Below are 14,625 nucleotides of genomic sequence, written 5' to 3'. Positions count from 1 at the left end.
TCCACACCATTTTTTTTTTTTTTAAACGAATCTTTTTAAGAAGCAAAACTTGATGCTTTATTCTTCTAACTTTCCTAGGGTACTTAAATTTATGGTACAAAGACTGTATGAAGTAGAAAACTGATTTTTGGTGTAATTTTCAAGGCTTAAGGACCATATAAACTCTTATAACTAACTTTTCCCATAAATTTGAAAATACCAGAGAATTCACTTCTACGTGAAAAAGGTATTTTCTGTACTATGAGAAAGCGAGACATATATGTGTTTGATCTATATTTGTGGAATTTAATATAATAGAAGAATTTTCGTGATTTTGGGCATACTTGTGAATATATGGCTATATCCCAATGGCTAAAACTATGAACTTACTTACATATATGTCTCACTTGTATTTAGAGATGAATAACTTATAAAATCTTAATATTCTCATTAACTGGTTTTCTTTTGTTGAATAATACTATTGTGTACATAATGAAACTTAAGCATAATTTATCAGAGTTTGTTTGATTTTTAATAACAAGAAAGTAAAATAGAATGTTATTGTTAAATTTTTATTTTGAAGGTCTTCAAATTTTAAGGACTTTCTAAAAAAATGCTTGGAAAAAAATGTGGATTCCAGATGGACTACATCTCAGCTACTGCAGGTAAGATAAGAGTAGTATGATAGCAAACCATATAGTTGTTTTAACATCTTCTTAAGAAGAATACAGTTTTAGATTCATTTATTATGTTTGCTTTCTACTCGAATTTCCCTGTGGAAACTCAAAGTTGTTATTTGCTGCCATTACTAAAAGGCATTTAGCTTGTAAGTCATTCCTCTTGTGCTTTTATGATTTAGTTTAATTGTATTCTTTTATTTTGTGGGTTATTTCCACTTTGTTAGTTGCTTCTATTTTGTCTCTCCAGTTACTAGAAAGCATGCACCTTGGGAGAGGGGCATGAGCTAATTAATTTTTTTATATCTCTTACAATGAGGGTAAATGTTCAGTATATAGAGCTGACTTTAAAAAATGGTGTTAAAGTGATTGGGTAATTTTGTTTCATAGCAAGACCAGTTCATAATATTTGAAATAAAATTTTGTCAAAGAATTAATATTACAGGTGGACAAAAAGAATGACAAATCTTGAGGCACTTACTATTTGGTTGAGTATGGTGTAGCTCTTGGATTATAATATTTTAGGTTGATCTGTTTATCTGGGGGGAAAAGCAGGAAAAATTGCCTCGTTCTATGCCAACAGGTATATTCTTGGAACACACTTTCTTTTATTATTTCAGTACCCCCACATTTGAAGGGCTTAGTCTGTGACAGACACTGTTAAGTGCTGAGTATACAGAGCTGAATAGCATGTCTTCTTACTCTTAAGAATATTATAACCATGTCAAAAAAGCAAGTGTTTGTAGACGCTGTTAACAACTTTAAAGCTTTTCGTAATTCTTTTATTAAGGCTTTATACAGGATTTATATGTGTTGTTACTTTTTAAGAATTGGTAATGTATCAACTTGAAAGTTACTTCAAATTTTAAGTTTTAGATTATGAAATGTTGAAGCATACAGAGAAATACATGTACCTACTACCCAGGTATAATGTGTTGTTGTTGTTATTGTTGTTATTATTATTTTCTTTAAATTTTAAATTTTTTAATGATGACATTGCATAATGAAATGTGTTATTATTTTTGACATATTTCATTCAGATTCTTGAAAAAAAGGTAAAGATACAGTTGCAGGCAGCCTCCTACTCCTGCTCAATCCTCATTCCCCTTGCCTCCTTTCTTCCCCAGATATAATGTTATCCGAAGCTGTATATTTCTTGCCCATGTGTTGATATTTTTAACACAGTAATTTTTGACATAGTAATATGTTTTATGTGTTTGAAACTTACTTTACAAGCAAGGGTTTCAGCCATTATTGAACATGCTCTCTTTAATGATCAAACAGCATCCCTTTGTTACTGTTGATTCCAACAAACCAATTCGAGAGTTGATTGCAGAAGCAAAGGCTGAAGTAACAGAAGAAGTTGAAGATGGCAAAGAGGAAGAGGAGGATGATGAAACAGAAAATTCTCTGGTCAGTATTTAGAAAGGAAATTTTATTTAGGTAATTTTTAGAGTTGGGTTTTGAGGTATGATTACACTTGTATCTAAGGATAAATCGATGGGTAGCAGTACAAAACCTTTAATTTTAGAGGTGAAGATTAATAGCAAGTTTGCTCTTGCTACCTGTTTTTGTCATATTTGTTATGTGAAGATTTGTCAGCTCTTTAAATTATTTTTATAATGTGATCAGTTTACTGGATAAAGATTAAATCACATATAAATTAAATAATTTTTAAAAGTATATATTAACATTATTTTGGTCACCATCTTGAAATTATATTTTAACACTAAAAATGTATAAAATCTTTTTTAGCCAATACCTGCAAGTAAGCGTGCCTCCTCTGACCTTAGTATTGCCAGCTCTGAAGAAGATAAACTCTCACAAAATACTTGCATTTTGGAATCTGTCTCAGAAAAAATAGAACGTAATACTCGTAAAGATAAATTTAACAACAGAGTTCTTAATGAAAAACTCATCACTGATGAGCCTGAAAAAGCTGTGGAGGTTACTGATGAACATATTAATGATACTAATTTAGAAGGTATGGCCGAACTTCATACTAGAACAGTGATAATAAGGAAAATGGGAGAGAGGAGAAGAGACCCAGGCTTGAAAATCTACCTGACACAGAAGACCAAGAAACAGTAGACATTAATTCAGTCAGTGAAGGAAAAGAGAATAATACAGTGATAACTTTAGAAACAAGTATTGAGCAGAATCTGAAACCTGAGGAAGAAATGGATCAGGAAAAGCAACAGATACTTGAAAATAAAGTTATAAAATCTGAAGAAATTAAAGATATTACTATGCAAACAATGGATTTAGTTTCTCAAGAGACTGGAGAAAAAGAGGCAAGTATTCAGGCAATTGACAATGAAGTTGAACTTGCAGACACCCAAAAGAATTTGGTAAAAGATGAGAAAACTCAAAAAGATGTGATTGGCGATACAAGCAATGCAGTAGGAACAAATGAGGCAATAGATGTTGCTCGGAAGGCAGTTGAAAATAATGCTGAGGATGCTCAGAATAATGATGGGAAAGAAATGGTTGAAGTAGGCCAGGAATTAGTAAGTAAATCTACAGAGAGTCCTGAGGTTAGTGGTACTGAGGAAGTTCCTGTTAAAGAAATAATTGAAACTAATGAGATAGATCAAAAATCTGTAGAAGGTAAAGATGAGGAACAGTTAATCAACAGTTCTAAGAACAGAGTGGAGACCAATGAGGAACCTAGGACAAATGAAGTTGAGAAAATTACTGAGTTGAGTAGCACTGAAGAAATAGAGGTCAGTGGTGCAGTGATTCATACTGACCAAAAGGCTTTAGGAAGTGAAACGCGAGATGCTCATGAAGCCACTACTCAAACAGATACAGAGCAAAAAGAAATTCCATGTGAAGTGCCAATTAAAACAGAACCTGAAGTTACCACCACTTCAAAGCCCAGTGAACCTCAGCCTGTCCCAATACCCAGTATTAATATCAACTCTGAAGATGCAGAAAATAAAGGAGAAATAGGTGCTTCATCAAAAACTGAAACCCTGCTAATACCAGAATCCGAGAATCAGAAGGAAAATGATACTGATTCAGGCACTGGTTCCACTGCTGATAATAGCAGCATTGACTTGAATTTATCCATCTCTAGCTTCCTAAGCAAAACTAAAGACAGTGGATCAATATCTTTACAAGTAAGTGTACATGGGTCCTCATTTGGGTTTTTCTTTGTCGTTTTGGCAATTTAGAGTTTATGTGAAACTGATATCTTGAAAATAAAATAGTACTAAATCGGTATAGTATTAACCCCATAAAATTCTTAAGGCCTGCGAAGGCAATCAATTAAAAACAAACAAGGAGAGAGGTTCTGGATGTTAACGTTAAATTTTTTGGTAGTACCTGCTTATTTTTTGCCAACGATATAAACAGTGTAACAATTATTTAGTGTGATTTGAGTTCTCTTATTGCACATATCTAGATACTATTTTAGCAAGAATCAATAATGTATGAAATTGTTGAGAAATCGAAGGAATGATCTTTTTTAAAGCACATTTAGGGTGCAAACAGCCCTTGATTTACCGCTGGCCCATACAAAAGATCACTGTTCCTTCATTAGTCGTAGCCATCACAACTACCATGAGAACCATCGTGGGAAAACAAAACCAAAAACTAAAACCCAGAACACTTGCAGTTTTAGACCATAATTGTCAAGTTTAGTGTGCTTAAGAGTTCCTAGGGGGAGCTAAGTAGAAGTATGGGGTGGGACCCAAGATCAGTATTTGTAACAAAATATCCCATGGAATTCTAATACAGGTGAGCCATTGAGTAAAGATCCTGGGTTGACTGTGGAAGAGAAGGCTCTAAACAACAGAAACAACTTAGCAAAACTGACCTTGGGGATAGGACTCCTCAAGGCATGACTGACCAGCCTGCCTGTGTGTCCCAAATTATTACATGTCTTGCCTAGATTGTCTTCAGTTTTCAGTTTATTTTGTTTCACTGACCAAAATTATATTAATCTGAAGTTCATTCACTGACTTAATAGCCTCTTTTAAAAATACAGATACTTCTGTGAGAAGGTGATATTTATTATGGATACTTTAGTAGGAACTTAAGAAATGGAAAGTTTAGCAGTTATGGGGAGGTAGATCTATTGGGGGGGCATACCCATTTTAGATTTTGGAGGAAGCCTGGATAGGGTGCCATGGTCTAGAGCTTAGGGAAAGGAGCATGAGGATAATGGGAACCTGGAGAATATAACAATAAAAGGTTGCAGAACAATGACAGGGAAGTGCCAAAGACAAACTTCAAATTTTAATACATTTTGACTTTAGTATTTTTACATTCCACTTTTTCTCTCTTTGCTTTCTAACCTTTTTCCTCATATCAAAACCAAGTAATTATCTGCTCTGAATACTTATATGTTTACCAGATATGTTTGTATGAGTGTTATGCTTCTATTATTTCTATTTGCATTTAAAAAGCATTTGGATACCAGTTGAGAAATGAAGAATTTGGTCTTAATAAAGAATTGTAGGTAATAGCTAGCAGGCAAATCTGGTGCTTTTGTGGTACAGTAGAGGTGCTTTCTGTCTAGTAACTCTAAAATCACACATTCATCTCTGGCCCTGAGATGGAGGAGGGCTGTTGATACTATTGTTGCTGATGAAATGGATTTTGAGTCCCAATCCTGGTAGTTAAAAATTACCTGGAGGGCCTTTTCAAAATACAAATTCCCAGCCACCCTCAGCCTTATTGATTTAGATTCCTTAAGGAATGAGCCCCAGAAATTCATTTTTAAGTGTTTTGTCAGTGGTTCTGAACCTGAAAAGCAGAGGTATCTGAAAAACTACAAGGTGAAAATATGAAAAAAAAAAAAATGGTTAACATGTAAAAGTTATACTAATTAGTATACTAATTATTGCCTATAATTCTTTATGTGAATTGCTCGTTATCACTGTGCCTGATTATGATGTGATACCGTAAAAAATTATACATCACCAAAATGCATAATATCACTTGAAAAAATTTTGATTTCATCTATAAAGTCACATGAAAGATGAGATTTAAGATGATATAACTGGTTCCACAGGTGGGTCTTATATTGATTTATATTTTCTTTACATATGTAGTCTTCATGGCTGTTCAGTTTTTTATTTTTAAGAAGAAAATGTTTTCTATCTCTAGTATTACCCATATAAAGCTAACTAAAATAAAACCTCATTCAGGAAACAAGAAGACAAAAGAAAACATTGAAGAAAACACGCAAATTTGTTGTTGATGGTGTAGAAGTGAGTGTAACAACGTCAAAGATAGTTACGGATAGTGATTCCAAAACTGAAGAATTGAGGTTTCTTAGGTGAGTAGCGAAAACAACATAATTAAAATTGGTTTTGTGCTTCTTTTCAGTCTCCGCAAAGTCTAAAGAATAGAGAAACGAGGAAAGTCTTGGCTAATTTTGGATTATTTTGTTACTTTTCCATTAGAAAAAAATGATTTTTAAAGTTTTTTTAAAGCATTGCTTCAAAGGTGTAATTTTTGCTATCTTCCTCTATCATTGCCGTTAAATTTTACCAGACGTCAGGAACTTCGGGAATTAAGATTTCTTCAAAAAGAAGAGCAAAGAGCCCAACAACAGCTCAATAGCAAACTGCAGCAGCAACGAGAACAAATTTTCCGGCGCTTTGAGCAAGAAATGATGGTAAAATCTTAGATTTTTGTACCATTTTGTTCATAATGTAATTTTGTGCTTTAAGAAAGAACCGACTGGTGGCGTGTAGAACTTGTTCTCTGATTACTAGAATTTTCTGGCTCTGTGATGTATTTCTGGTCTTTATCTCTTTGGTGTTCTGGATGTGCTTTTTTATTTTTTATTTTTGGCTTCTTGCCCAAAAAGATCTTTCATCTTGACCTTCCTGTCACTGACTTATAGTGTGATGGGTGTCCTCATTTTTCCTTGGTTAAAATCTGTCATGAAAATTTGGAATCATGAAGCTAGTAGATGATTCGCAAAGTTCTTAGATGCTCCTGTTGCTGGATAATTTTTCATCATTACAGTTTGACCCCTCTGATTTTAGAATTCCAAGATTTTAAGACAGTCTAGAGGAGTTGTATTTAAACCTTGCTAAGTATTAGAATTTCTTGGGGGCTTTTTCAAAACCCACTTAACTTCTCTGGCTCCTACAGTTAAGCTTCCACAACCCTATTCATAACTGAAAATTCCTAAGAAAATAACTTTCTGTTCTTACTGAGTATTTTTATGATACTTGTATTCTATTTTTTAGAGCTTTATAAAAACTATTTTTTCCCACAAAATATTTTTCAGAATGTTTTGCTTTTTAATTTTTTTAAAGAAAACACCCTTTACAAATATTTAACTCTACTTATATCCAAAATTGCAATGTTACTAAAGTTTTATATAAGCAGCAATCTTTTGTTGAATGAGTAAATTTATAATTCTAAAAGATTCATTGAAATGAAAGGATGTTTATTTTAAGAATCTTAATGAAGAATAATTAATCTGAAAATGACAGTGGTACATTATTAAAATAGACTTCAGATAAGACCTTTGATTTATCAAAAATTTTATTGGATAAATATTGAAATTTTTCTTACTTTAGTATTTCATAGCAACTGGATATTCTTATGGATCGTCTAAAAATTTTGACTATTCTACTTGTGTAATAGAAAAAAGTACAATTGACTCTTGAACAATGCAGAGTTTAGGAATGCTGACCCCCATGCAGTTGAAAATCTATGTATAACTTTTAACTTCTCAAAAACTTAACTACAGTTGTCTCTTGATATCCATGGGGGATTGGTTTTAGGACCCCCCCCGCCCCCGCTTGCTACCAAAATCTGGAGGTAAACACTTATATAAAATGGCATAGAAAGATGCATATAGTAGACATTCTGCATTCATGGATCCCCAGCTGTAGATCGAAAATAATGTTTTTAATTTGTAGTTGGTTGAATCTGTGGATGCAAACCCTGGGGATACAGAGGGCCAACTGTATATTTATTGAAAAAAATCCATATATAAGATTTGAACTGTGTAGTTCAAACCGTGTTGTTCACAGGTCAACTGTATTTATTTTCCACGTTAGAATATATGCAATGCTTATCTTTTTTGAAAAATTTCATATTTTAGTGCATTTGACTTGTTCTGGTTATGTACTCTTAGTAAACATCTTCATAATAATGAGTTGATATGACTGACAGGAAAGTTAAACGATCTTGAGCAACATTGTTTTACAGAGCAAAAAGCGACAGTATGACCAAGAAATCGAGAATCTAGAAAAACAACAGAAACAAACTATTGAACGTCTAGAACAAGAACACACAAATCGCTTACGAGATGAAGCCAAACGCATTAAAGGAGAACAAGAGAAAGAGTTGTCCAAATTTCAGAATATGTTAAAGAACCGAAAGAAGGAGGTAGGTGTAACTACTTTTTTTAATTATTAAAGCCGGTTTTTTTATTGCACATGTAAGACTGTCTAAAGAATTAGGAATAATACCTGATAGTTAAATAGCACTTTTTTTTTTTTTTTTTACCCCAACAGTCATGTAGGGCAGTAGTAGTAAGGTCAGGTGTTATCCCATTTTACTGCCAAGAAAACTGAAGTAGAAGATGTTGAAATAACCTGTTCAAGTTCACAAATTACCCTTAAAAATGTCCAGCTAAATGTTGAACCGTCTTCATTTTCCTTTTGGACTATCGTTTCTGCCTATGACAGAAATTTTATTTTATTTTTTTTAAATGCCTTCAGCACCTGGTCTTCCTAGGTGGTCTCCCATCCAAATACTAACCAGGCCCGACCCTGCCTAGCTTCCGAGATCAGACGAGATTGGGCACATTCAGGGTGGCATGGCTGTAGATAGAAATATTTTTTTAAAAAAACTTACTATGTTCCGTTTGCAGATGGCAGTAATAAATCATCACACTATTTGTAACATTTAATTCATATTGAAAATTTTTTTCTTGATTAGCTTGATTGCCTTTCTTGGACATGTGCCAAAATAAAAGCTGAGTAACCTGAAATTTGAAATAATATCTATAATTATGTTCATTAAATTGCGAGATACTTTGAAGAATCACAAGTGGAAAATATCTGTAAAGTTATTTGAGTAGAATGAAGTTTTTCATTTTCCTGAAATTATTCCACATTGTTATAGAATCTATTTGTGGTATGAAAGATTGTCTTTGATTGAGATTTACATATTGTGTGTGTTTTTTTCTCCCCAAATTAAAACTAAGAGAGCTTTACATATTAGCAGTTTTCAGAGATAATTTTATCATTTATTATGTACCTTTAGAAAGAAAATGTACCTTTTTATATGATAAAAGACAGCAGGGGAAATAATTATGACCATATCTATTAGATTGGAACCAAAGTATTTCAGCCAAACTAGTGAATGCAGTTTCACTTTTGTTGCATGTCTCAAATACCCAGATTCATTGACTCGAACATTCAAATTATGTAGAAAATTGAACATCATATTGCTGAACTTGAGAATCTCTTTTAAAAAGGATAGAATCAACATTAATAAATGTAGTGTGTTCTATGATTTCTTTAGGTAAAGTTGAATGAAATAATACATAATTTTATTTGATGTAGCTACCATTTCAAAAATTACTGTTTCATCACTGTTTATTATAGTTTATAAAGAATTGCTCTATATCATGATGTATGACTTTTACTGATGCTACTTGTTAATTTTCTTGAAATCATGGGTAGTTGTCATTGAGTGGTTGTTTTTCAATTTCAGATTAAATAAAACTAATTTTATAGGTAAATATTTAATCTTAAATATATAAAAGTCTCTAATTATTGTTAGTGTTTGGGGGTAGGAGAGTTTAAGCCAGTGAACATGTTAGAGATATACGTATTTTAAATAACTATATTATGTATTTTTTTCCTGTCACTGAACTTCTTGCATTTGGGGAGTTTCTTTCTTTTAATGGTGATTTGGTTTCATGAGGAATTACTGATGGGAAATTCTAAATGCACTGTTAAATCAAAATCAGTCTCTTTCATGGACCATCAGTAGCATGTGGTGATTTGGAATCTGGTTGCTTTTGGTTCTTCTACTTGTAAATACATGATCATTTTTCATAGTTGGATTATAGATCTGTTTTTAGGTGGAATACATATCTGGAATTTTGAAATGATTAAAAGAAGGAGCTCTAAACTATTTCATTTTATAATATACTTTATCTGATGTAATAAATCAGCATATTAAAATTATTTTGTGAGTGCTTATATTACTGCTTTTAAAGTTGACAATTAAGTTTGGCTTAAACTGTCCGCAAAGGAGCATGTTATCCTAATCCAACACAAAATCATCAGATATGTTCATTTTTCTCACACCATGTATAAAATGGTGTGTTTTATGAAAAAAGAAAATCTGGTGTCCATTTATTTCTTTTTTGTGTATTCTAAGGCTTATTTTCCCTTTTTCTTTTGGTCTCATTAAGTGGATTTTATTTAAAATTATTTCTTTGGTTTTATCAAGCCAATTATGAAATTTTTCATTTTATAAATGGCATTAGTTTTCCTATATGTCCAGAATTTCAGACAGTGTCAATAAACATGTTTATAATTTTATGATCTTTCAAGGTCAGTTGAGTTTATCACCTTTAGTTCAGCATCACCACTGCAAGTAATCCTTTACTGATTGTCTGTGGATCTTCAAGAGAGAATGATACATTAGGGATAATCAAGCAACTAATTAACCTCTACATGGTGTAATGTCCCTTTCTGCACTGAGATTAAGCATGTTCTGTCCTTTCATTCTTTTTCACCAAACTAACACCTATGCTAATGCATGTTAAACTTTCTAACGGCTTTAATATTTGACTTTTAGCTTGTCTGCTCACACAAATGCTTGCTGTGGAGAAAGTATTATTTCCCCACTTCCTGCATGCTTATACACTGTAGGTTATAAATGAAGTGGAGAAAGCACCCAAAGAGCTGAGAAAAGAGCTCATGAAACGCAGGAAAGAGGAGCTTGCACAAAGCCAGCATGCTCAGGTAACAGCAGCAGCTTAATGCTACTAAAAACAGAAAGCATTCTCACAGCTCAATAAACCATGGTTGAAAGGATAAATTCTAATTATACTTATTAGATGATGTTGACTTCTCATACAAAGGTTCCCAGGGCATTCTTTATGTGGTACTAAATTCACACTAATGGTGACATTTAAGTTGCTAATACGAAATTAAGTGTAATGTTTGGAAAGCTGACTTCAGATGAAGTAAAGAAGTGTGTTAATATATAATCCACTGTATTCTTATTTTAATCATGATAGAAACTTATATTTTTAAGTAGTAATGTCAATGTTTGATAAGGCTTTTAGGATAGAAAAATACAGAGATTGAGTATGAAAAGAATGCCTGTTAAAAGGCCATTATTTATATAAAGTTTAAAGTTAAAAGAAAAATGGTAAATGGTAATGTTAAATGGTCAATCAAACATTTATTAGTTAAACTCAACAACATAAACACCTTAAAACCAGATTTTAAATATTAAGTATGTTTTTCTTTTTGATTCAGAATCTAGCAATTTATAAAATAGGCTGTTTTTTTTACCTATATAAACTTGATTCAGGTTATGATAAGGCTGAGCCAATTAAGATCTTTATAAAACTAGATTAATTAGTATTTTCAACATATTCTTCTAGAATTATTTCACATGACTACAAGGTCTTTTATACTAGGAATCATCTTTTAATTAAGTTTGCCCTCAGCCTGGAGGCAAAGAAGAATGAGCTCAATTTGTAGTTACATAAGTCAAGGAAAGGAAGAAGAGACATGGATTATATATTAACTGTTGCTTTAAATTATCTTTTTAATGTGATTTTATGTGGTTTAAAAAGTGATTCCCAGACTTTTGAATTTTACAGACCCATGGAAAGAAACATAGTAACAACGAAAACTATTGAGGACCATGACAAATGGATTGCTATTCATTTTTTTTTTTTTTGATTGTTTTTGCCAAGTAAGGATATTTTTAAATTGCCATTTACTTGTCACCATCATTTTAAAGGAGAGACTATTTTAACACTATGAGAAATAAGAAAAACACCTCAGAATTCAAAATTTTAATAAAACTAGCCTATTTGAATAAATTTAGTTTTTGCTGTGAACCAGGGAAAATTTTGTCTTGGCTAAATAACAAGCCCAGCGTTTATTATGTGTTAAGTACTGTTCTGAATGCTTTACCTGTATAAACTCATCTAACCTCCCATCGTATGAGGTTACTCTTGTACCTCCATCCTACATCCAAGGTCACATATCTGGTTAGTGGTAGAACCAGAATTCTTGTCTAGGCAAGTTTGACTCCACCGAACCCACCATACCATGCTGCCTCCCATATTTAAGCTACCCTTTCTGTGCCAAATCTAAACTCTCATCAGCCTAACCCAATGGTTGTTGTTCACCATGTCTTGTTACTAGGTGAAGAGGAAGTCCTTGCTGGTCGCACATCTATTTTTGGATAACTTAGATTTCAAGCCAGATAATAATATAGTTTTGTCTTGTAAAGGAATATAGACTTTTTAAATTGCAAAAGGTAATATATCAGACTCCAGAGTCAAAATGGAGACATTAGTGTTGAATTAATTAGGTGATTCTGTGCTTTAATAAAGCTTTGTTGGTGTTTTTTCTTATAATTTTGTGGACTAGCTTGTATTTTCCAACTAATGCTGAAAGCAAAAGTTAATTTCTTTCTGTAAATTTAATGAAGAATTTAGTAGTCTAACATATTTCAGAAGTATTTCTCTTTAGCTACTGCATTTAATGAAGGTGCTATAACTTGATAACTTTACAGAGTCTATTTTAAACTTTTTTTGATAATTTGTAAATAATAGTCATATAGTCATGGAGCTGGAGTATATTCGATTATCCGGTGGTTTTCAAACTGTGCTTCCAGGATTTGAGTTTGGAAGAAGTACCTTGAGAATCCTCTCAAAAGCAAGGACTGTGGGGCTCTGGGCCTTGCTTCCTCTTCAACTCAAGCAGCACCACTTTGTTTTACAAATTTTATGTATTTTTTGGTGAGTTTTTAAAAGAGGGTTTGACTGGTTTAAAAAAAAATCACACCAGCAAACTAGAGCTTGGAAACCATTGATCTAGTTCAAATCTTTCATTTTATAGATGAGAAAGAGGCCCCTGTGTTAAATGACTTGTTCCAGGCTTCAAGAAACTCAGCATTTGTGTAATTATTCTTTCCATTTATAAAAAGTCACTCGGTTATATTCTCACCTGGGAGGTGCATTGTATTCTGATCCACAGGGTGTTGCTCAGGTCATGATTCAGTCTTTTCAGTTGTCATCTTGTGCAGTCTTCAACGCCCAAATACAGGATGTAAGTCCCGCGTGCCCGTAGGAGGATGCCTTTTCCTGTTTTACTTGCTTTTTCTTTGACTCACATGTGCCTTTTCATTGTTAGCTTCATTCGTTAAAATTATTCGTTAAAATCTTAGAAGATTGATAGATAATAATGTCAGTAATGACAATAACTAATAACCTGACATGAACTTTATAGTATAGTTTTCTTCAGAGTTTTCACATTTCGTTCTAATTGGCACCACCCTAACATTGGGATGGAGTGTATTCATTTTACAGATGAAGAAATCAAGGCACAGAAGTCCAAGCGATCTGCCTAAGTTATAAAAGAGATTAATGGTAGAGCTGGAACTAGAACACTTCTAATATAGTGTTCTTTTTCTGTCTACCCCACCACAAATTTTAATTTGAGATTTTCATTTTTTTCAAGAAAGATATTCCCAGTAGTATTTTATGAGCTTTGCACATGTGAGAAATTGAATGCTGTGATTCGATTTTTATCTTTGTGTGAAGTGACATTTTGATTGCATATGTTTATGTTAGACGTTTTAATTATGGATATGGTCAGAAAAGCCATATTAAAAGTGGTAATTTTAGTTACATTTAACTCTAGTTTTCACTATTCAAATTGTCCATAATGAATAGTGAGTTGCTATTCTCCTTGCTGTAATTTTAAATTAAGTCTGGAATTCCAGGCTGTATGCTTTCTGAGTTTCTATAGGGAAGTGATTAGCTTATTTAACAATCTAATTTTTGTTTGTGACGTTTGATATATGCGACTGAAGTAGATAGAATACAGATTGATTTCAGCCCCTCCTTTTCCCTCTCCTGAAATTAGGCTTATTTTTTTTATTATTGGCAGCTGTTGGACCCTATAGTTTTCTAAAAGAGTAAGCAAAACATTAATATTTTAACAAGAGGGAGAAATTGTGAATCACAATCATTTTTCTGATCATTGCCATTTTTAGCTCTTGAGTTAAAATTATCAAATTCTGTAAAAATAGCCCAATATATCATCACTCTAATAGCTTTCTACAACCCCCTGTATTTTTTTGGACCCTGTGTATTTTTAATGTTCGTAGTTATCTGATTAATATGATAAAATTCCTTATTAAAATTCAAACTTGTCCATTTAAAGGGCACTCATTTTACAGTTTATGTGTCCATTTTAAGATTATTTGTTATTTCTAGTGACCAGATTCATCTGTTGTTTTTTTAATAGGATGGATGTAATTTATATAATCTTTTTGGAATGTAAGATCACTTTTCTTTTAGATTGTAAGAGTCATTTCTAAGTAAAAATTCCATTGTGAATGTATTATACTTGGATTTTGAAGTTAGAAAATTGAATGAAAGCGCAATAATGTTAAAATTTCATATCTTTTGATGTAATAAAATATATTAATTACTATGTAATGGACCTTTCAGATAATTTTTTAGCTTTAATATAAAAATTATTTGTGCAGTATCTTTGACTATGTAATCATCCAGACTCAGCTTAATTATTCAAGTCCATATCTCTATAAGGCAGCTGGTATCTTGGCTAACTCTGATTGTCAGGAAGCACTTCCATACGTTGCCTACATTGACTCTTACCTGTCGATCCTTATTGTACCTTCTGAAGCAGCACAATGCTAGTGTTGCCTGCTTCTGTATAACAGTCTTAGCTCTTCTTTTCCCCTCATT

The 14,625-nt window shown here is 32.5% G+C and overlaps 1 protein-coding gene and 1 pseudogene across 1 annotated transcript in view; one reads left to right on the top strand and one right to left on the bottom strand.

Moving 5' to 3' along the window:
* SLK (STE20 like kinase) overlaps nucleotides 1–14,625 on the top strand; it is a 45,760-nt gene that overhangs the window by 20,582 nt on the left and 10,553 nt on the right. Inside the window, 7 exon segments of the mRNA XM_039871281.1 lie at nucleotides 563–644; nucleotides 1,941–2,069; nucleotides 2,412–2,670; nucleotides 2,673–3,781; nucleotides 5,816–5,946; nucleotides 6,165–6,288; nucleotides 7,845–8,024. Coding sequence (XP_039727215.1) covers nucleotides 563–644; nucleotides 1,941–2,069; nucleotides 2,412–2,670; nucleotides 2,673–3,781; nucleotides 5,816–5,946; nucleotides 6,165–6,288; nucleotides 7,845–8,024 — 2,014 coding nt within the window.
* On the bottom strand, nucleotides 8,351–8,469 carry LOC120609933 (uncharacterized; annotated as a pseudogene).

This window comes from Pteropus medius, unplaced genomic scaffold, assembly GCF_902729225.1.
Source record: "Pteropus medius unplaced genomic scaffold, Ma_sr-lr_union100, whole genome shotgun sequence".
Lineage (NCBI taxonomy): Eukaryota > Metazoa > Chordata > Mammalia > Chiroptera > Pteropodidae > Pteropus > Pteropus medius.
This window is presented reverse-complemented; position numbering and strand designations above follow the sequence as displayed.